This window comes from Ruditapes philippinarum, unplaced genomic scaffold (assembly GCF_026571515.1).
Source record: "Ruditapes philippinarum isolate M1 unplaced genomic scaffold, ASM2657151v2 ctg1659_1_1_1_1, whole genome shotgun sequence".
Lineage (NCBI taxonomy): Eukaryota > Metazoa > Mollusca > Bivalvia > Venerida > Veneridae > Ruditapes > Ruditapes philippinarum.
The window spans coordinates 88,384-112,352 of record NW_026867246.1 but is presented as its reverse complement, the minus strand read 5'-3'; the positions used below and the strand labels follow the sequence as shown (position 1 = coordinate 112,352).

The 23,969-nt window shown below is 32.5% G+C and overlaps 1 protein-coding gene across 1 annotated transcript; it reads left to right on the top strand.

The window, feature by feature from the left end:
- Positions 1–1,364: 1,364 nt before the first annotated feature.
- On the top strand, positions 1,365–22,044 carry LOC132735404 (26S proteasome non-ATPase regulatory subunit 2-like). Its single transcript, XM_060722344.1, has 21 exons — positions 1,365–1,509; positions 3,049–3,105; positions 3,475–3,639; positions 5,584–5,705; positions 6,188–6,412; positions 7,072–7,230; positions 7,641–7,785; positions 10,073–10,133; positions 10,582–10,728; positions 11,396–11,502; positions 14,577–14,704; positions 15,292–15,379; positions 16,104–16,266; positions 16,576–16,677; positions 17,014–17,084; positions 17,873–18,052; positions 18,552–18,720; positions 19,129–19,350; positions 19,737–19,855; positions 20,842–20,956; positions 21,352–22,044. Exons 1-21 carry the CDS (start codon positions 1,426–1,428, stop codon positions 21,420–21,422), a joined length of 2,700 nt encoding a protein of 899 aa, XP_060578327.1. The 5' UTR covers positions 1,365–1,425; the 3' UTR covers positions 21,423–22,044.
- Positions 22,045–23,969: the final 1,925 nt, after the last annotated feature.

Below are 23,969 nucleotides of genomic sequence, written 5' to 3'. Positions count from 1 at the left end.
ACAAATCTTAAAAGTAAAATCCATTTAAGCTTAAAAAAAGTGGATAAACAGCTTCCTAGGGGATCGGAGCCAGAGAGTGTTACTAGACGGCAGCAAATCAGGTGAAGCACCTGTCCAGTCAGGTGTCCCACAAGGCAGTGTTCTAGGACCTCTCTTATTTCTCATCTTCATTAATGATCTACCCAACTATGTATCACCTGAATCCACCACTAGAATGTTTTGCTGACGACTGTGCCCTTTACCGCTCTATCCACTCAGACCAAGATGCTATAGCCCTACAAAAAGACCTAGATGGACTACAAAGATGGAAAAGGGATTGGTTGATGGAATTCCACCCTCAAAAATGCCAGATACTCCACATAACAAACAAGAGAAAACCAATCAGACAACCATATAACATCCATGGACACATTCTTAGAAGAAGTAGATACAGCAAAATATTTAGGCCTCAACTTCCAAAAGTCACTAAAAACTGGAACCATCACATTGATCTAACTACAAAGAAAGCCATCAATGCCACATCCTTTCTACAGAGAAACATCAATCAATGCCCAAGAAGGACCAAAGAGCTCTGCTATATGACCCTCGTGAGACCTCTGGTGGAATACTCCTCTATCATCTGGGACCCTTTCACTGAGGCAAATATCTGGAAACTGGAGATGGTGCAGCGCCGAGCAGCAAGAATGGTCTTTTCAGACTACAGAAGAACCAGCAGTGTGACATCGATGCTGCAACACCTACAGTGGCCTACCCTCCGAGAACGCAGAGCCCATGCCAAGGTGACCATGATGTACCGTATAGTAAATGGCCTAGTAGAAGTCCCTACATCCAACCTCACCCCAGTCATCTCTGTTCGAGGACATGGACTTCACTACCTGGTACCATTTGCAAGGACCCAGTGCTACCAGCGATCCTTCTTCCCAGACACCATCCGCCTCTGGAACAGTCTTCCCCAGACAGTTGTAAGCTGTACAACCATAGACAGCTTCAAGAGGGAAGTACTCCCACTCACTCTCCGATAGACAGTCCGGTGTTTTTACCTTTTTACCAGCACTATACATAGTACTTTTTTAAATCACTCTTGTATATAGACACTTCTCACACCGCGCTGCGCTAGTACGAGTATACGCCGGAAGGTGTCTGTACTATATTGGAAGAAGAAGCTTATGCATCAATAAAAACAGTAATTTTTAAGAAATTTTCTGCTTTTAACATATTATTTGTGCATATATATTCATATCTGGAATGGCTTTCGATGTTAGTTATATGTCTATGAAACTGGTCCTTATTAAAAAAAAGAGAGGAAAAGTTGTGTTTAGTACTTAACAACCAATTGTCAAAATTATAGTATAGTCCTTTTTGCTGTTTGGTCTTCTCGCTCATTCCGTCTTCTTTCGGTTCATAACAAAATAGATACCGGCAAACATGGCGGACACCACTAAGAAAGAAGTTGTTGAAGATAAAAAGGATGATAAGAAAGCAAAGGAAGACGAGAAAGAGATGGACCTTGTAAGAATTAAAAAACATAACAGTATATCTAAGCTTAGTGATCTTTCTTTCCGATGAAATGATATTGAACAAAAATATATTTGTAGAAACATATCTGCTTTGTCACACCGCTTTAACTGGTGGTGGGTGGGGTAAGCTGAAGCTGTGACAAACATGTTTTTCGTGTAAATGCAACATTTTGTTTGACAGCTTATAGTCATTATTATGAAAATAATCCTTTTTTTATATCAAGAATTTACGACAAACAATTAGGTCGCGTACCCAAATAATGAAAAACAGTTTAAAATACTTCTACTTGCACATCTACATGATTAGGACCCCTTTTCAAGTTTTTGCTCACTCATTCAGTTCTGGTGTCCACTTAAAAGATTATTTTTTTTGCATAATTTTTCGGGAACATGACCTATACACTTGGGATTGAGAATTTAACTGTGTTTTGCTAGAATTTGGGAAACGGTATTTGACAAGGAATGAAGGATATATGAAAAAAAGGCAAAGCCTATGAACAGGATATCAGTTCAAAAAATCATTGATTTTGCCGTTTTAAAGGTGTCATTTGGTATTTCATTCACCCCTTCCGTTTTCACTCAGAAATCTTGACAATTAATATTAGATCTAATCCGAAGAGTTGCCAGTATTCTTTATCGGAATACCCCCCCCTGTTATCATTGAGTTACATTGAAAATGGCTGCGCCCAACTAGAACTAACACTGAAAATTTCATTGATAAGTATTGAATTCGATATATTCTTTTATTTTTTTATTTTTTTGATTTTCATTTAAATGTACATGTGTAGTAGTAGGCGGGCAAGCCTAAGCCTGGACCCACTTCGCAGCTCGGCCTATGACTTCCCTGTATAATTTTCAAAATTAACAATAATGACTAATGTTAAATGAAAGAAATTTCTAGCAGTTTTTGAGCTATGTATGTCCAGTCTATAGGCACTATAGGATAGCCCAACAGCATTTTTTTCAATGAAAAATAAATGAAATGATAAAGTCAGTAACTTCCACGTCTTAAATTACATTTTCACAAAGAATGTATTATGATAATATATATTTTTTTATAAATAAATGTATGGACGATATTCGGCCATTTATCTTATGACTAAGATAACTAATAGATCTATCAGAAATAAATTCAGCTTTAATCAAGTTGTTTTTGTAAGCCGATGTAAATTTAATGTTATTTACAATTTATATTTATTAAAATTATTTTGTTATAATCTTACTACCTCTGGATATTGACCCACATACCCACATACTTTAAAGTCCGGTCTGTGATTGAACCGAAATTTTCAATGCCGCAAAAAATGATAAAGATAAAAATTATATTACAAATGTATAACATAACAATTTACTGTATATATGTTATGTTAATAATGTTTCGGTTTATTTCTCTTTGTATTTTCTCACGGAATTAATTAATTATTAAAATCTGTGATTTTCAGAGGAAAAAAATGTATTATGTGAGACAGGTCTATTAGACAAATGTATTGATGGGATTTTGTATTGAAATTGTACATGTCTTTTATTTCAGTCTGAAGAAGATAAGCAGCTACAAGATGAGTTGAACATGTTAGTGGAAAGACTGACAGTAAGTAGTAATATAGACATACTTATTTCACATAATGAATGACATATTGTATGATATCATGTGGCATTTAACAGATAATTGATTAGCTGTAAAATTGAGATCATTCTCATATATGATAAAGCATGGATTTTTTCTTTCTTATTGAGACAGTACTATGTTTTCTTTAATTATGTGTAATATCTCAATATAAATAATCAACTTTCAGGAAATGCAATAAACTTCAAAATGGCAAATTTTCAATTTCTTATAAATTTTCTGTAAATATGATAAACAATAATTGGCTATTACATTTTTTTAAAGTTATACACAGTGGCTCTATAGATCATTTAACATCAGTTAAAGATAAAACAAACTCTTCATTATTTTCAGGAATCTAACCAAGCTTTATATAAGCCTGCTCTGGAAAGTCTAAGGACACAAATAAGAGCATCAACAACTTCGATGACCTCCGTACCAAAACCTCTCAAGTTCTTGAGGCCTCATTATGATACCCTGAAAACTGTTTATGAAAAAATCAAAGATAAAGAAACGCAGGTATTTATTGTATTTCTTTTATCCATATATCAATATTCAGTGATTTTTTCCCCCAGTATTTTACAGCCAAATAAAGGCTGTTTTCCCTAAAAAATATCACTGATATTAATAACATTATATAAGAGAAATATTTTGAAGTGTATTTAGTTTACTTTAAGTTTATTGCCAGCAAGTAATATTGTTTCCAGTCATTGAATTTAGCACTGGCCTGGTAGCCCATGGCCAGTGTAAATTAGTTCTGGCCAGTGTCAATTTTAAGAAAATTTAGTTAAATATATAGAAGAATAAATTCAAAACTAGAATTCGGGCCAGTAAATTCAAAATCTTATATTCATCAGAGCTCCAGATAGTGTGCGTATCAGCGTAAAATACGTATAGAAAATCTAAAATACGCATCACTTTCAAAAATCCATGCGTCAAAGTTCGCTAAACAAAATGAAAATGCGCTTGTATGTCAAAATTTAAGCGTTAAAGAATAGAAGTGTAAAACATTTGATATTTAGAAAGAGGATGTTTTTAGCATAAAAAATCAAATATATTTCCATTTTATTGCTTTAAAAACTAAAAAAAATTCTGTTTGTCAACATCGCATGTTAAAAACGAAAGTAACAGGAAGTACAGAAGGGAGATAACTCTCGCGTATATCACCTGTGAAATTAGCCAGCTAATCATCATAGGATTTAACATAGTATTGTTTTGTTTAGGCATCTATTGACATGCTTATGCCTCAATATCATAACAAAAATATATTTTAATTTCTTTTCACTTTTTTGTTTGGAACAAAAAAAAGACATGTTTTCACCTGCAGTTTTGTACTCAATATTTTCGTACCCAGTATACAGTTACAGACAATTTTCTCTCAGACCAATGCCTTTTTAAGGAAAGATAAAAAAATCTTGTTTATTATTCTTTAATTCTAATTTCAACTACAATTGTTCAAAATGGAGTACATGATAAGGTACATGCCAGCAGAAATAAAGAAAGAAAATATTGACTCCTAGAATATAAAATAATTTCAGGGCTTCCACTAGTGGAAGTTTGGGAGTCATTTACTCCTTCATTTTGGCTTGTGACTTCAAAATCTAATACTTTTTCCTTCTTTACCTATAAAATGTGACTTCCAATATCAGAGATTTTGAAGTCTGACTTCCAAATTTTTGAAAATGGAAGCCCTGATAATTTTGCTGTGTATACTCTGGAAGTCTGACTTTACAGAGCATGTTTTGTTCTGTTTCACATTGAATCAGTATCTTATTTGTAAAAGTTTTTCTAAAAAAAGAAAACAAACAAACAAAAACAATATTGTAAGATTAATTTGTTTATAAAAAATGCAAAATGCTTTTTTGACAGATTTTACCCCTTAAGTTTTTCTGAATTTGCATTTTACCCCTCACTCTAGATTTTGAGGGGTAAAAACTCCTTGGCCAAAAAAAATTATCTGGAGCTCTGTTCATTGACTGTGTTTCAGTCCTATATTGTATGTATCTAGATAGAGGTCTGTTCCAGTGTTGACTTATAATATCAACTTTCCTGCATAAATTTCTTGATGAAGTATTGATAGAAAAAACTTACAACATTTTCAGCAATGCAATCATTAAAATCATGCAGCAGCTGACACTGAAACTTACTGATCTAAACTTTAATGATACGTTTTTTTTTAAAGTCTTTTCAAAATATTTTTCATAAAAGAAATTACATACAAAAAAATGGACCTATCTACCCACCTTAGAAAGGAGCACAGTAAACAAACATTTTTTAATGATCGCCTATTAAAAATTAGAAATCAGTGGTGTTAATGGAAATGTAATGTGTCTATAAATATTTACAGAAAGACAGAATTGTTACACCAAATTTACTTTGAAAAATAATCAAGTTCATTTAAGATTAAGGTATAACTGTATAAATGAATACTTGTATTTTTTTATTACCTTATTTTACTTTCAGAGATTTTGTGCTGACATTATCTCAGTACTAGGAATGACCTTCAGTGATAACAGAGAAAGTTTGAAATACAGGCTTTTAGGGTCTAAAGAGGCCATTGGCTCATGGGGACATGAATATGTCAGGTAAATCTATTTTATTTGGTAGTATTATTTTCATGTTTGAAACAATTTACACATTAGCAACTTTAAATAGAAGTTAATAAATTAAGTTTTGTGCTTCTTTACCAACAAAATATAAGCACACAACTATCTGTTCTGCAATTGTTAGTTAGCTAAAGTTTACATGGTTGATCAATTTGTTGATATATTAGTGGAAAGGTTTTTATTACATTATATGTAACACACAGTTATTATGTGACAAGAGCATAATTTTGAAGGCCAGGGAAAGACATCAGATATTTTCATAAACAGATTTTATTTGGCCCATAAAGTTTGATACAATACTATGTCTTAGTTGCATGGCTTAAGATTATTTTATTGTGCTGATCTTTTTAAAATATTCAGAAAATGTAAATGCTACTGTCATTTGTTAGCCATAGTTGCGCATTTTACTATGAATCACCACAATGATAACAGGACTTTAATTTACGTTGATATATTTACAGACATTTAGCTGGTCAGGTGTCTATAGAATGGCAGGACTTGACCGAGGCAGACAGGGATATAAAGGAGAGGTTGTTAATTATGGCCAAGGAGATTGTGCCGTATCATATGGCCCACAATGCTGAGGCGGAGGGATGTGATCTGTTGATGGAGATAGAAAGACTTGATCTTCTACAAGATTATGTTGATGATACAGCTTATACTAGAGTCTGTCTCTATCTGACAAGGTAGTCTATACAGCTAATATAATAAATGCATCTTCCTAAGTTCTAATATGTGTTATGTTTGATGTATTGTCTTTATAAGCTATCTTCGTTAAATAAAGAGTTTATTTTTATTTATATGTTTGGATATTTTTGCATCAACTTGGTTAAATTTTATTAGAAGTGACAATTTTGCATCATCTTGGTTAAATTGTATTTTATTATCTTATTAGAAGTGACAATTTTGCATCATCTTGGACAAATTGTATTTTATTATCTTATTAGAAGTGACAATTCCTGTATCGGAAAATTTATTGTATTTACTTTGATCAATCATATAAATTATCACTTGATTGAGAAAATTTTCTCAGTCTTCTCATAAGAAATGTTTAATCTAAGGAAATTTTATTTTAATAATTACTGTAAAGTTCAATTTTCGACAACAAAAAAAGTCATCCCTATATAAAGAAACCCATGTTCTTGAGCTTTGAGAAATTTAGTCAAAAGTCATTTGTCTAATTGATTTGATGATGTATATCTTTAACTACCTGTCAGGTCTCTTGATTGCTGGAGGTCTTGTTTATACAGTAGTAATATATTCCTATATATTGACACTGATATATCTGACAAATATAGAATACATAATTATACATGCTTATGTTAATTTAATGTTTTTATTATAGCTGTGTAGCATATGTACCAGACCCGGAGAATCTTACCCTTCTTAAGACAGCAGTAGATTTATACAGGAAATTTAAACAGTATCCTCAGGCATTAAGATTTGCCATGCAGCTGAATGATCAAAAACTGGTGGAAGAAATCTTCTATTCTTGTAAAGACAGGTATATATCTAATGAGATTTGTCATTGATTATTGATAAGATGTTGACACATTTGATTTCGGAAAAGAATCAACTTATGCTATTATTTTAAAGTTAATTTTCAGTAATTTCATAAAATTATCAGATTAATTGATTGTAAGCTTGCTAAGGAATGAAAATTAGAAATTGGGTAACAGATTTATAGATTTTATATTGACTATTTACTGTCATTCAGCCAGAAAAGATTGATTTGTATGAAACAAACATAATACATTTAACAGGCCACACTTTGATCTTTGGACATTAATGTTTATATTTGATGAGTGTCATCTTGATAAAAGCTTCTATTAATACTGCTATTTTTTATTTAAAAAAAAGATAAGTTAAAGAGCCCTTACATGAATATATTTGTTTGTTTTATCTGTTTGTTAGTTTAGTACAGAAGCAGCTAGCATTTATGTTAGGACGTCAGCAGGTATATCTTGAACTGAATGATGAGATGGAGGATTACGATGAGCTGACAGAGATCATGTCTAATGCTCACCTTAATAACCATTTCCTAGCTCTAGCTAGAGAGGTAAATATCCTTCTTTATGTTTAACATATTGTCACTCTAGCTAGAGATCATGTCTAATGCCCACCTTAATAACCACTTCCTAGCTCTAGCTAGAGAGGTAAATATCCTTCTTTATGTTTAACATATTGTCACTCTAGCCAGAGATCATGTCTAATGCTCACCTTAATAACCATTTCCTAGCTCTAGCTAGAGAGGTAAATATCCTTCTTTATGTTTAACATATTGTCACTCTAGCCAGAGATCATGTCTAATGCTCACCTTAATAACCATTTCCTAGCTCTAGCTAGAGAGGTAAATATCCTTCTTTATGTTTAACATATTGTCACTCTAGCTAGAGATCATGTCTAATGCTCACCTTAATAACCATTTCCTAGCTCTAGCTAGAGAGGTAAATATCCTTCTTTATGTTTAACATATTGTCACTCTAGCCAGAGATCATGTCTAATGCCCACCTTAATAACCATTTCCTAGCTCTAGCTAGAGAGGTAAATATCCTTCTTTATGTTTAATGTATTGTCACTCTAGCTAGAGATCATGTCTAATACTCACCTTAATAACCATTTCCTAGCTCTAGCTAGAGAGGTAAATATCCTTCTTTATGTTTAACATATTGTCACTCTAGCTAGAGATCATGTCTAATGCCCACCTTAATAACCACTTCCTAGCTCTAGCTAGAGAGGTAAATATCCTTATATATGTTTAATGTATTGTCACTCTAGCTAGAGATCATGTCTAATGCTCACCTTAATAACCATTTCCTAGCTCTAGCTAGAGAGGTAAATATCCTTCTTTATGTTTAATGTATTGTCACTCTAGCTAGAGATCATGTCTAATGCCCACCTTAATAACCACTTCCTAGCTCTAGCTAGAGAGGTAAATATCCTTCTTTATGTTTAACATATTGTCACTCTAGCTAGAGATCATGTCTAATGCTCACCTTAATAACCACTTCCTAGCTCTAGCTAGAGAGGTAAATATCCGTCTTTATGTTTAACATATTGTCACTCTAGCCACAGATCATGTCTAATGCCCACCTTAATAACCACTTCCTAGCTCTAGCTAGAGAGGTAAATATCCTTCTTTATGTTTAACATATTGTCACTCTAGCCAGAGATCATGTCTAATGCCCACCTTAATAACCACTTCCTAGCTCTAGCTAGAGAGGTAAATATCCTTCATTATGTTTAACATATTGTCACTCTAGCTAGAGATCATGTCTAATGCTCACCTTAATAACCACTTCCTAGCTCTAGCTAGAGAGGTAAATATCCTTCTTTATGTTTAACATATTGTCACTCTAGCTAGAGATCATGTCTAATGCTCACCTTAATAACCACTTCCTAGCTCTAGCTAGAGAGGTAAATATCCTTCTTTATGTTTAACATATTGTCACTCTAGCTAGAGATCATGTCTAATGCTCACCTTAATAACCACTTCCTAGCTCTAGCTAGAGAGGTAAATATCCTTCTTTATGTTTAATGTATTGTCACTCTAGCTAGAGATCATGTCTAATGCCCACCTTAATAACCATTTCCTAGCTCTAGCTAGAGAGGTAAATATCATTAAATATATGTTTAAAATACTGTCAGTCTAGCTGGAGAGGTAATATCCTTCTTTATGTTTAACTTATTGTCACTGATCTCATTTCAGGAATTATTAGTTCATATTTGATGCAAGATAATGTAAAATTTTGTTCAGATATAATGTTCTAGTATTATTCTTGAAGAAAAACTGTTATTTTGGCAAGAGCAAACAATTTATCATACACTTGATCTTTGTGGTTTGGCGGTTAAGGTCATTGACTTTGAATCACTTGCACCTCTTAACTGCAGACTAAAATTCCTTAAGGATTTATTAGTTCTTCCTGTGAGGAAGCTGTCCAGCTAGCTGACAGAAGGTTTGTGGTTCTACTAACCCCAGAAAATCAAGAGAGTCACCATATGACTTTAACAGTAACAGTTTTTGGTGTAACTTAAAACCCTACCATAATCAAAATAAAGTAGTCAGAACTTGTTAAAATTATTGCTTAGATTTATTATACCAGTAAATAGAGGACCTGTTATAATAAAGGTGTCTTCCACAACTTAGGGTTCATTTATTTAAGACATGCTAAGATCAAAAACCATGATTTGTGATTAAAAAAAACCTTTTAAGTTCATTTTTTGTTTGAAAGTAATTTAGATAACCTAATAAATATTTCTGACAGTCAAACTAAAACTGTTAATGTTAAAACTGGAATGTTGTATATTAATTAATTTTACCTGAAAAATTATTTGTTATATTTCAGTTGGACATCATGGAACCCAAAGTACCTGAAGATATATACAAATCTCATCTTGAACCAACAAGTAAGTTAAATACAGCAAAGATTTAACGCTTGCTTTTTGTTTATGATTTAAATAGTCAGGATAGAGGCCTAATAGATAAGAACTTAATTATTATAAAGACCTACTAAGCTAGTGTTTTGTTGTTGTTGTTGTTGTTGTGCCATGCATATCCACATCATGTTTGATTTTGTATGGTAAAAAGCAAATAATCAGTAGATACATGTATGTTAATGCTGAAAAAAAGGAAATTAAAGTAAAAAGTGTAAAATAAACTTTTTATTCTTATAAAACAAATGTAATCACAGTAATGGTAATACACTCATTGTCAAATAATTTTCTTACCATCATTGAATGCACATTTCAAATTCTTAACACTACTTGGTATGGCATAGTAATGGTATGAAATTATAGATATATCAGATGAAATGAACATTTTAATCCTGCAGCTATATAATCATCTCTCTTACAGGAGGTTCTATAGGACCATCAAATGTTGACTCTGCCAGACAGAATCTAGCTTCATCATTTGTTAACGGATTTGTTAATGCTGCATTTGGTCAGGACAAACTTCTCATGGAAGATGGAAATAAATGGTTATATAAAAACAAGGAACATGGTAATATTAATTTAGATGTATAGAATCTTTGTTGATTATTTCTAACAAGAGACCGACCGTGGTCGAGGGGTTAGAGTCGATGACTTCTAATCCAGTTACCTCTCTGGTGTGGGTTCGATCCTCGGGAGATGTTTTGTTTAGCGCATAGGAAGGTAGTCTAGTACTGGTGTAAGTCTCCAGGAACGATGGTTAGGAAACTACACGTCTATATGACTGAAATACTGTTGGGAAAAGGCGTAAAATGAAACAAACAAACAAACAATTCTAACAAGAGATTTATCTTGTCAAATATGTGTAATATTTTCAAACTGGTGCAGATGTTGAGAAGAAATAGCCATTGTTTTGATAATTGTAAGTCTATTACCAAATAAAACTACAGACAAAAATTTGGGATTTAATTCACACTTGTTGATTATATGGCATATAAAATAATTTCATCTTTGAAATTAAGGAAGACCCAGAATGTCTGTCATATATCATTGTGACCATGTAGCAGGTATGTCAATCAATGTTCCATCAGTCAGCTTGATTGCTGGTCGAAATTTGAATGGTTATTATTTAAAGTCCTTTATCGCAGATCTGTCCTATAAAATGGTGAATATTATAGTATGTTTCATTATTGAGTCAAATAACCGATTTTCATATTGAATGTATCATATATTTACAGGAATGTTAACAGCTACAGCATCTCTAGGTCTTATATTATTATGGGATGTAGATGGTGGTCTTACACAGATAGATAAATATCTCTACTCATCAGAGGATTATATCAAGGTATTGTATACAACCTGGGCATGTTTTCTATAACAGGGACTGCTTACAGGTGTCTTCCCCTCAAATAACCTTTAAGATCATGCAGTTTTCCTTAATTCAATTTACATCATTTTTAGCTCACCTGTCACAAAGTGACAGGGTGAGCTTTTGTGATCGCTTTTCGTCCGGCGTCCGTCCGTCGTCCGTCCGTCCGTCGTCCGTCCGTAAACTTTTACTTTAAATGACATCTCCTCATAAACCACTAAGCCAATTTCATCCAAACTTCACAGGAATGTTCCTTTGGTGGCCACCTTTAAAAATTGTTCAAAGAATTTAATTCCATGCAGAACTCTGGTTGCCATGGCAACCGAAAGAAAAAACTTTAAATATCTTCTTTTAAAAAACCATAAGAGCTAGAGCTTAGATATTTGGCATGAAACATCTTCTAGTGAGTGTCTACCAAGTTTGTTCAAATAAAAGCCCTGGGGTCAAAATTGGCCCCGCCCCGGGGGGTCATTGATTTTCCCTATATGCATATAGTAAAAACTTAAAAAATCTTCTTTTAAAGAACCCAAAGAGCTAGAGCTAAGATATTTAGCATGAAACATGTTCTAATGGGTGTCTACCAAGTTTGTTCAAATAAAAGCCCTGGGGTCAAAATTGGCCCCGCCCGGGAGGGGTCATTGAATTTCCCTATATGCATATAGTAAAAACTTAAAAAATCTTCTTTTAAAGAACCCAAAGAGCTAGAGCTAAGATATTTAGCATGAAACATGTTCTAATGGGTGTCTACCAAGTTTGTTCAAATAAAAGCCCTGGGGTCAAAATTGGCCCCGCCCCGGGGGTCATTGATTTTCCCTAATAATATGCATATAGTAAAAACTTAAAAAATCTTCTTTTAAAGAACTCAAAGAGCTATGGCTAAGATATTGAGCATGAAACATGTTCTAATAGGTGTCTACCAAGTTTGTTCAAATAAAAGCCCTGGGGTCAAAATTGGCCCCGCCCCAGGGGGTCATTGATTTTCCCTATATGCATATAGTAAAAACTTAAAAAATCTTCTTTTAAAGAACCAAAAGAGTTAGAGCTAAGATATTTAGCATGAAACATGTTCTAATAAGTGTCTACCAAGTTTGTTCAAATAAAAGCCCTGGGGTCAAAATTGGCCCCGCCCCGGGGGTCATTGATTTTCCCAATATGCATATAGTAAAAACTTAAAAAATCTTCTTTTAAAGAACTCAAAGAGCTATGGCTAAGATATTTAGCATCAAACATGTTCTAATAGGTGTCTACCAAGTTTGTTCAAATAAAAGCCCTGGGGTCAAAATTGGCACCGCCCCGGGGGGTCATTGATTTTCCTTATATGTGTATAGCAAAAACTTAAAAAATCTTCTTTGAAAAAACCCAAATAGCTAGAGTTAAGATATTAAGCATGAAACATCTTTTAGTGAGTGTCTACCAAGTTTGTTCAAATAAAAGACCTGGGGTCAAAATTGGCCCCGCCCCGGGGGTCATTGATTTTCCTTATATGTGTATAGCAAAAACTTAAAAAACCTTCTTTGAAAAAACCCAAATAGCTAGAGTTTAGATATTAAGCATGAAACATCTTCTAGTTAGTGTCTACAAAGTTTGTTCAAATAAAAGCCCTGGGGTCAAAACTGGCCCGGCCCCAGGGGTGTCATTGTTTTAAACTATATGTGTATAGTAAAAACTTTAAAAAAAATCTTTTTTTAAAAAGCCCAATGAGCTAGAGCTTAGATGTTTAGCATGAAACATCCTCTTATGGGTGTCTACCAAGTTTGTGCAAATAAAAGCCCTTGGGTTAAATTGGCCCTGCAACGTTGGGGGGGGGGGGGGTGGGGGTTGGGGGGCCTATATACAGGTGAGCGACCTCAGGGCCATCATGGCCCTCTTGTTTTATTCCCTTTTTGCAAAAAATACCCTGCTAGTGAGTGAAACCCAGCTAATATCTACTTTCTGCTATGTGTGTGCACATCTTTGTCACAAAAGTTACATATTATAGCAGGTTTTTGATAATCTCGTGAGACAAGTTGCTCAAATTTTATCAAATATCACACTTGTATTGATTTTATAAATTTTGATCACTTTCATTATCATGTGGAATAAATCTGGATTACATTTTGTCATGGCTATGAGCCATTTAGTTAAAATTACAGTAGAACTTCTATGAGTCGAACTTCGATTAGTCGATTTTCTCGATGTGTCGAAGAAAAATGAAAGTCCCGACTTTTTCCCCTATATATTCCTTATAAAAACCTACTTATGAGTCGAGATTTTATGTGTCGAATTTTTCGATGTGTCGAAGTTTTTTCGTGGTCCGTATAAATTAAATCTAGTGCAATTGACCACAAATAAGTCGAAGTCGTTTGATTATTTCGACACCTTCCATCTCGAGACATTTTTCACACCTTATCAGGCTGCGAAGACGATTTCCAATCACATTGTGTGACAGGTGTTAATTACACAGCCGTGTGTTCAAACCGCCTTTGTTTGCGATAAAATGTGTGATAAAATGCTTTAATCGTTACTATTTTAATTGCCGTAGTGGTATTTGAAAGTAAACAGTAAGAACTAGGTCCTAAGAACTACTTTCATTTGAAAACATCCTTGACCCGGTGCCGCGTGAGAATAACACGCGAAATATTTACTATAAGCTGGTTTAGTTATCGCCCTTTCGTATTGTTACGCCTTTTATAACTCTATTGTATACGACAACGGGTAGTCCAAATAATTAGCATAATAATAATTATTTATCATGCTATATTTATCATTGTAAAATGTAAATAGCAGATTAATGATGGAAAAACATGAAAAAGGTTTCCTTATAGATCTTATAATTAGGACTAGTCACAGGTCGAAATTTTGTCATGGAATTGAGAGCGATTCATGAGTCGAAGTCCCGATGTGTCGAAGTTTTTACACAAGTCCCTTCAACTTCGACTTACCGAAGTTCTACTGTACTTCCTTTTATCATGTATTCTTCAATGAATATTTTATCAAATCTAAGTGTGTATCATATTTACATGTTGGAACTATATGCAAACAATATTTTACATGTGTGATGTATATTTCAGGCCGGTGCATTGTTAGCATGTGGTATTGTTAACTCGGGAGTTAGAAATGAGTGTGATCCAGCCCTAGCTTTACTCTCTGATTATGTCATGCATAATAGTAATACTATGAGAATTGGAGCTATTATTGGGTAAGTAATTCACATTTTATACAGTTATAAATGCTACCCTTAGAAAAAGATTTTGAGAACATATCATTTTGTTTCTTTAATCCTAGAATAGTGGATATAATGATGATGTTTAACTCAGTAATAAATATCAAGTGATCAATTCTTTGATAAGACTTGTATGATTCCTTATAGATCTACTTGTATAATATGATGTTTATATATGATAGGACCATAATTAGATTATGTTTCACTTATTTAATAACTTGCCTAACATTTTTAATCCAACTGTGCGAAGAATAGGGAGAAGTATTTTACCAACCCAGGTGCCTGTGTTTGCCATCACACTTTGGTTAAGTTTTTATCTCCATAACTTTTAAAGGGAATGTGCGCATATTTTACAGTATAATAGGTCACTGTCCAAGCCCCTTAACACTGATTAACAGCTATTGTTTACATATAAACATGTGGAGAAGAATAGAGTTCAAATGAAAGGTTAACATTTCTTATTAATGGACAAGTTTTTGTATTTGATATTACAAACGAAACCTTCATCTTTTTATAGCATTTAAAATGAACAAAGTTTTATTGTAGATATATGTATGTTTCAGACTTGGTCTAGCGTATGCTGGTTCTAACAGAGATGATGTTTTACAGTTAATTCTTCCTGTGCTTGGAGATTCTAAATCTAGTATGGAGGTAAATATCAACATATTTACAGTGCCCTGTCTTACAGAGATTGATAATTCCACTTGTCCGCTCGTAAATACAAGTAGAATTTAAGAGAATTTGATGCAGGACAAGTAGAAAAATGTTGCCTGTACATTGTATTTAGAAGCTACTCGCCCTGCAGGACGAGTGACTCTTAACATATTTTTTGATGCCTGTCTTTTCACTTTATTTTAATTAAGGCCTTTATCCAGCTGATTTTTTGTGACAGAAACTTGCTCTTCTTTGAATTTGAAAATATAATATTTGTAGTTTAAAGGATATCCATGTTATGATACTGAAATTTAGCAGGTATCAAAAGTGTAGTCTAACTGTACATATTTGAAAGCTCCAAACTTGTGACAGCTTTGTTGTGTATTTGATTTAATTTATACTTGCCACCGATTAGTATTGTTTAAGAACCAATATATAGGTAATGGATTCGATAAATACTGGTGATGTCAGAGGTAAGACTTGTTGATGTCAGAGGTAAGACTTGTTATGTTCAAAAAGAGTTGATAAACTTATCACTTATATTACACTAGCACTGATTTATCCAGTAGACTCACTTTGGAGCAATTATTATTGCACTCATTTAAAGAACTTCACTTTAAGCTTAAATGGATAACCTAACATGTCATTAAATTATATCAAAGTTTAATTATTGAGTCAATATAGATTTAAGATTGTTAATTAATCAATTATGATATAACAGGTACTTGGTATAGCAGCTCTAGCATGTGGTATGATCTCAGTTTCTAAATGTAACGGAGATGTTACCTCTACAATACTACAAACAATGATGGAAAGATCCGAGGCTGAACTTAAAGATACATTTGCTAGATATCTAGCACTTGGTCTGGCTTTAACATACCTAGGTAATACATGTACATTTTTTTTGCTGTCAGTTCAGTAGTTGTTAGTGATAGAAATATTTTAACTTCTCTAAATAAAAGTCTATTTTATTTCTTTTAGGTTGTTAATTCATGAAATAGTTTTTCTTTTACGTTAGATTTCTCTTCCATTGATTTTTATTTGAAATATAATAAATATTTAGATAACATTAATAATACACTACTTAATATTTGATGGTCTCATAAATTATTGAGTTGTATTTGATTTTAGATTACACCTTAAATTTGATTGTTTCTTTAATAAAGAGTTAAAAAACTTTTTATTTTAATTAGGTAAACAAGAAGCAGTAGATGCGACACTGGCTGCACTAGAAGTTGTTGGTGAACCATTAAAATCCATGGCTTATATGCTGGTAGATGTTTGTGCATATGCTGGTTAGTTTTATACCTTATCTTCTGATATATTACATGGTGCTTGAGTTTTATAAAAACTGTTTCATTTTTACCATATGATTGATGATGTTATACATTAACATGTATATTTACCTTTATGAATGTGTGGTGTCGTGTCTTGTATGAAAAACTCTTGTGTTTACCTATAATTTGGTGTGTTTATTTGATAAAGAGGTGTATTTAAAGTGCTCACCACTTGTGTGAGTATGTAATAAATTTGAAGTGAAGAAAATGAAGACTCTACAGTAATATGAAATGGAATTTTTTATTCTGTTAGATATAACATGATTTTGTAATGTTGTATACGTATATATACAGGTACTGGTAATGTGTTGAAGATACAACAATTGTTACATCTGTGTTCAGAACATGATGAGAAAAAAGATCAGGTAATTTTGTTATATTGTTCACTGATATTATAAAACATTCTAACCGCCAGTAAAGGTGGAAAGTTGCCGTATGAACTTTACAAAGTGTTGGTGCGACATAATAATCAACAAAAAACTGATATAATGTGTGAAATTTAACAAACTTTCAACCAAGCATTTTGTATGTTCAATTAGCATGTACGTTGGAAAATTTAATGTTGGCTTATTTACACCTAATCAACAATCTGTATTATTGAATTCATTTAACTATAGACAATAAGTTTTAAATTTATTATAAATTGTTTACTATTTAAAATAATTTCAATAGAAAAAAATACTTGTGTTCCCATGTTGGTAGTTTTTTACTCTGGATCACGGCAGTTAGCCACATTGAATTTACCAGAGCACAGTTTAGCCCCCACATCGTTCCTGGGCAGGCTTTCAAGCAATTAACCAGTACTAGTTGCCTTCACTTTTGCAAGGAACTGATTACTTCTGTACATACAAGAGCAAAGGTACAGGGCAAAAGACAGAAGAAAGGATTTCATGGACAACCACAACGAAAGTGAACTGCACTGTCCGGGAATCAAATCTGGGTTGCCCTATTCACAGTACAACAGTCTACCTATTTAGCTAAACGGACGGCATCGAATGTGTCCCCATGATTGTGATTTCCCCTTTTTATGGACCAAGATAACCTCTGCAATTAGGAGTCCATTGCTGTAACCCTACATAGCTCTTCCTCCAGTTATGATTACAGAAATTATAAATATAGAAGTTATGTATGACATGTTGTTTATTTATATCAGGATAAGAATGAGAATAAAGAAGATAAAAGTAAAGATAAGAAGAAAGATAAGAAAGAGGAGGAAAAGCCAGCGGGACCAGATCTGACAGCACAACAAGGTGTTGCTGTACTAGGGCTCGCACTTATATCTATGGGAGAAGATATTGGCTCTGAAATGTGCTTTAGGTCTTTCAGTCACTTGGTAAGTTAAATCATGGGTTATATTGATGAAATGTGTGTGTAGTCCTGTACTAGAAGTCTCCGATAGAACATTTAGTGACTTGATGTTCAGTTTATTGGTTTTAATTGCTGACTCTTTTAGTTTTGTTTATACAAATTTGTCAAAGTTTGATTGTGTTGGAAGCTGTAAGCTTATTGAAACACTTTGAATCCATTCCTGGAACCAACAAGTACTAAGCAACAAATGTTTAAGTTTCTTGTTCAAGGAAACAACGTCTTGTCCCTGACTGGTTTTGAACCCACGCGGTCAGCAATCCTTAGATTACCCTTCTGATGCATTAACCACTCGGCCATGCCACCAATCCACAAGCTCTGCAGACTCTCTTGAAAGGAGATAGTAACAAAGTGATATTAAATTATCAAAACTTTCCTCCTTACAATTATCATATTAAATGAAAATTCAATTTCTGTATTATTTAATGTTGAAAAGACTGACATCAATTATAATGTTATAATTACAGTTACGATACGGAGAAGTTGGTATAAGACGAGCTGTACCTTTAGCCCTCGGTCTTCTCTCTGTATCTAATCCTAAACTACAGATACTAGATACACTTAGTAAATTTTCACACGACACTGATGCAGAGGTCTCACATAATTCTATATTTGCTATGGGCTTAGTTGGTGCAGGTAGGTTAAAACTTTAAACCTTGTAGATTTGATTTAAGATTTAAAAAAAAAACCAAGAGCTGTTTCAGAGATTAGTATATATACAAAATAGAAAGGAAAAATAAATATATGAAGGTTCTAGCTTATAATTGTATTCTAAGCAAGAAATTTACCATGTAAACTTACTGTGAACTATATTTTTAATTGAAATAGATTGTAGGAAAAAGATTTAGTGTAAATAAGTTATTGATTTCTTCTAATTAAAAAAAAAGCAATAAAAAAAAAAGATTTACATTATCTGGAAGTCATATTATTTTACCCCCAAAAAAAATCATTTATAAATGTCAATTTTTGTTGAGTAAATGAAGAACTTTGATTGATAACATTGTATATTAGCCTCTGTCAAAACATGTAACCCTTGTGTTTCAGGAACAAACAATGCAAGATTGGCAGCTATGTTACGTCAGCTGGCAGTATATCACAGTAAAGATGCCAATAACTTGTTTATGGTACGTCTAGCACAGGGTCTCACACATCTTGGTAAGGGGACATTAACTCTGTGCCCCTACCATAGTGATCGTACATTGATGAGTCCTGTAGCTGTAGCCGGGCTTCTCTCAGCTCTTATCTCCTGTCTGGATGTTAAAAATTGTAAGTTAAACTTGCGTTATAAAAATGTCTACATTGAAATTTTTAATTGTCTTAAGTGCTAGATATCTCTTTACACTTTCTGTACCTGAAAGGTGACCCAGATGTTATTATGTTCTTTTGACTAAGTTGATACACTACAAAAATATTTAAAATCTGATGATGTGAAGATTAATTTCTTAAACATTTGGTCTGGTAGTTGAAGAAACAGTGCAAGCGTTTCTGATATTTTGAAAACTTTTGGTTCAATTATTATGTTAGTGATAATTAACAACTGTATTTATGAGTACAAAAATTGTCAACACCTAGAATGATAAATCAATTATTTCAATCTCTTTGTTATATGTAAGGAATGAATTGTTAGATAACAGATGTATTTTATATTTCAGTGGTTCTCGGGAAATCTCATTACTTATTGTATCACCTGGTGGCAGCAATGCAGCCTAGAATGTTGGTAACATTTGATGAAGAAATGCGTCCTCTACCTGTAGCTGTCAGAGTTGGTCAGGTGTGTATATAACTATATAACATAATACTGGGTTGTGTTTCTTAGAAAGTTCTCTTAAGACCAAATTGAGATAATTTGACATTTCAAAGAAAATTATGATTCCTATGTTAAGACTTTTTCAATTTCTGAAAAGCGAATGCAGATGAACATAAACATATTGCTGATTAAAGCATATGTCATTGTAATTCTTAACCTTTCTCAGGATAATGATTTTTAACAAAGTGGAAGTCTTTAACTTAAGAGAAGATTATTAGTTGAAATGGTCTTAAGTTAGTCCTATAGTTGGTCATAAGTCTTAGGATTTAGGATACACTTGGGAACACAGCCCAGATTTGTGAGCATTACAAATGTTGAATATTTTCTTTGTAAAAATATTTAAAGCACAACCTGTTCCGACGCAATATATTTACAGTAGATACTACAAAAATGTATATTTTGTGAATATATTAGTAAAATAATTGTTATAATATAAAAAATTCTTAAGTCAGTGACAGTTATTTGTTATTCAAATATTATAAGTAACTTCTATATTTTGATATTGAATTTATACACTGGTTTGTTTTTAAAATTTTAAATATGCATAATATGTGTACTGGACAGATTGGCAGTAAATGGATGTATTCTAAAAAAACATTTTGAAGGACTTGCTTTTCAAGACTAAATTAAAAGGGAAGAACAACAACATCCAACTTTATAAAATCATCTAGATTCTTCTTCCATTTTGTGAACCTCAGTGATTCAGATTGAGTCAACCCTTTGGGCAAGGGCCGCTAAAAGTCACAGATGACTGGAAAAAATTAAACTCAGTCTTCCCATCGAGCAATAACCTTTTGACAGCAGTTTCATTTCTTACCAAAGAAAAACTTAACAACCAATTTAACCTCTCTAGAGTAACACCTCTCAATAACAGCTGAAATCTTTGTCTCCCAAAGCAGATGCTAATGTTCTTAATGTGTTTATATCATATAATACATATTTCATTTCAGGCTGTAGATGTGGTAGGACAGGCAGGTAAACCTAAAACTATCACAGGTTTCCAGACACATACAACACCTGTATTACTAGCATATGGCGAGAGGGCAGAACTTGCTACAGATGAATGTATCCTTTATATGTGTTATACAATCAGGCATAATGTCACTTTATTACTTAACAATTTAATTAATTTAGTACTTCTTGACTGTGTTAAAGTTTACAAAACATTATTTATGAAGTGCAACGTTATATAGTTAAATATGTTTTGAAGGTGTTCAAGGATTAGCAAGTATATTAAGTCTTACATCTGTATTTATTTATTTTATATCTACAGGATAATAGAAGATACCCTTAAAACATCATTTCAATATTAGGACTATCTTTTTTTTGTGATCGGGGTTTACTGGTTGTACACCCTATTACTGCTGATCTTTTCATCTTCCCTAGAAATGTAGCACTATATTACATTGTCTATTTTCTTTATTAAACTTTTGTTTTGTTTCCTTAACATATGATTTTAGATCTACCAATGACTCCTGTGATGGAAGGATTTGTTGTATTGAAGAAGAATCCCGACTTTGAATCTACGTGATTTATTTAAATCCCAACATCATCTTGTATAGTGCTCTACATTTACTTTATTAAAAAGGACAACAAATTTCCTGACATAAATATGAATAAAAGGAAATAAATTGTTTATATAAATTAATATTGATATGTCTATTTAGCATACTGATCTAAATAAAAAATGCTTTTAGTTACCAAAAGGTCACAATGTTCCTTTAAAATTGCAATAGTCTCAGAATAAAGAAAACTGTAATATGTTTAGAATAAATAGGTGATGATAAAACAAGAGTTGCTAGGTATTATTACCTACTAACTAGTATTTCAATTTCTTGACTGTGAAACTGTTGTTAAATATAGTTGCACATAGAGAAATAGATATATAAAAAAGTCTTTTTTAAGGCTAATATTTGTATAATCTGTTTTGGTTTTCGGTTCAAATAGAACATTAAAAAGCACAAGGCTATTTGCTGACTGGGGACCATGCAACTGATTGAAACATAAACCAATGGTTTTTATACCATTGTCATGAAATGTTTTATAGGAAAAAATGAAATGTTGTAATTCAAGTAATGAAGAAAACTTTTGATATTTTCTTGGTATGCTAACATTGCTTAAATGTTTTGTGAATGACTAAATTAAAGTTTAAATATTTCTCCAGTGTTAATGTGTTCTCTGTAAAGTAGCCTAACTGTTTTCTGTTTACAACTAAACTATTGGAAGAATAGAAGTTCTACCCTTCTCACCCAGTGCCAGTGTAACAGTTTTATGCGTAAATTCTTGAACAGTATCATATTTTATCAACCCCGACGATATTTGCTTGTAACCACAAACCAAGACTTGTCTCTAGCATGGACTTATAGCCCTAAATTAACTTGGAAAATTCATAATATTAGTGTTGTGTGGAGCATCAATCATCAAAAATGAATGTATTAACTTGACCTTTGTGTTGAAAGGACTCTACCAAGTTTTTTTTATATGATTTTTTTTAAAGATTTTTATGCAATTAAAGGTCAATGCTAAGAACTTTAGTGAAAAACTTCATTTGCTCATCTTCCCCAAATTATCTTTTTTGGTCATGATGTGTTTATGCCTTTAATTCAAATCAGGTAAAGAAACACAACAAATTCGTGTAAAATGACCCAGTAAAAACCAGTAAATATAAGAATAATCTTACCAAAAGGCATCTTGTATATACATCAATCATGAGACTGTTTCTTTGGTCATATGAAAAAAATGTCATTACCTACTGGGGGTTGAACCTTGTGTTGGACATAGAGCCCTTGTATCATTACTCATCCCTTGCTGGTACATGACAGCATTTCATGCATCTGTCCTAATTAAGTTAATATTTTGGATATATTTACAAATGACAACAAATGTGTTATACAATAAAAATGAATTTTATTTCAATGTATTAACAACAACAAAAATATCATCACAGAGGTTAACTTATAATATAATCACCTAATACTGTACCAGGACGGAATGTCACTTAAAGATCATCAGAAAATTTAAAAATAAAACAGAATATACATGTCAATTATAAATATTTTTAAAAATTGTAATAAAGAAAAACAATCAGCTTGAAATGCTTATATATCGGGATAGATTTTTAAAAATATACTGTACCCAAGCCATGACAAAACCAACATAATGGGTTTGCCAACAGCATGGATCCAGACCAGCCTGCGTATCTGTGCAGTGTGATCAGGATCCATGCTGTTCGCTATCGGTGTCTCTACTTGCTGAAGGGTTTGTAAGCGAATAGCATGGATCCTGATCAGACTGCGTAGATGCGCAGGTTGGCCGCAAACCCATTATGTTGGTTTCGTCGTGATGCAGCTCATACGTATCACCTGAAACAAAGAAAACTATTATTTTTCATGACTTGAGCAAAATAGCTATAAACTAAAAGACCTAAAACATGGAATTATAATTATTTAGTTTTAAAAGTTAAATTGGAAGGTAAGGTTATATAAAATAATCATATATTGACCAACACCTTACTACTGGTAGTAAACCATATACCTCAACAGTACTATTACAACTTCTCCATGCTATTTTCATTATATTCAAATAAGAAATAAAGTTATTCTTAAAACATTGTAATCATGTTTATTTCCCGGAAGAAAAAATCACCTAAACATTACTTATGATCTTAAATTATTAGAAAAAATATTTTTGAAGGAGATGAAGTAATCATCACTGTTAATGTGAGGAATTGATCATGTTGTTGTAATATTTAAATGTGTTGTAAAGACAACACTGATTCAGTGTAAAACATGATTGCAGTACAACAACAATTTATAATTAAACATAGTATGTCATTCTTTTGAAAACAAAATCAAAATAAAGCAAACTAAAAAATAAATGATAAAAAAATGAAACTGTCAAATTGAGAATAAGTAAATTTCTTCCAGCTTAACCTTATTATTTTGTTGTTGTAAGAAATAATAAGTATGTCATCAATCAATTATTGTTTATGTTTTAAAATAAGCCATTTAAAATATTAAAGTGTAAATCTGAAATCTTTGCTTTGGTCAAAGAAACTTTCTACCCATTTAAACAACTT

What these genes read in the sequence shown, in the direction of transcription:
- LOC132735404 (XM_060722344.1), top strand. Translation starts at nt 1,426, where the DNA reads ATGGCGGACACCACTAAGAAAGAAGTTGTTGAAGATAAAAAGGATGAT. An exon ending in ACGAGAAAGAGATGGACCTT is followed by an intron (nt 1,510 to 3,048) that starts GTAAGAATTAAA and finishes CTTTTATTTCAG; the next exon opens with TCTGAAGAAGATAAGCAGCT. An exon ending in TGTTAGTGGAAAGACTGACA is followed by an intron (nt 3,106 to 3,474) that starts GTAAGTAGTAAT and finishes CATTATTTTCAG; the next exon opens with GAATCTAACCAAGCTTTATA.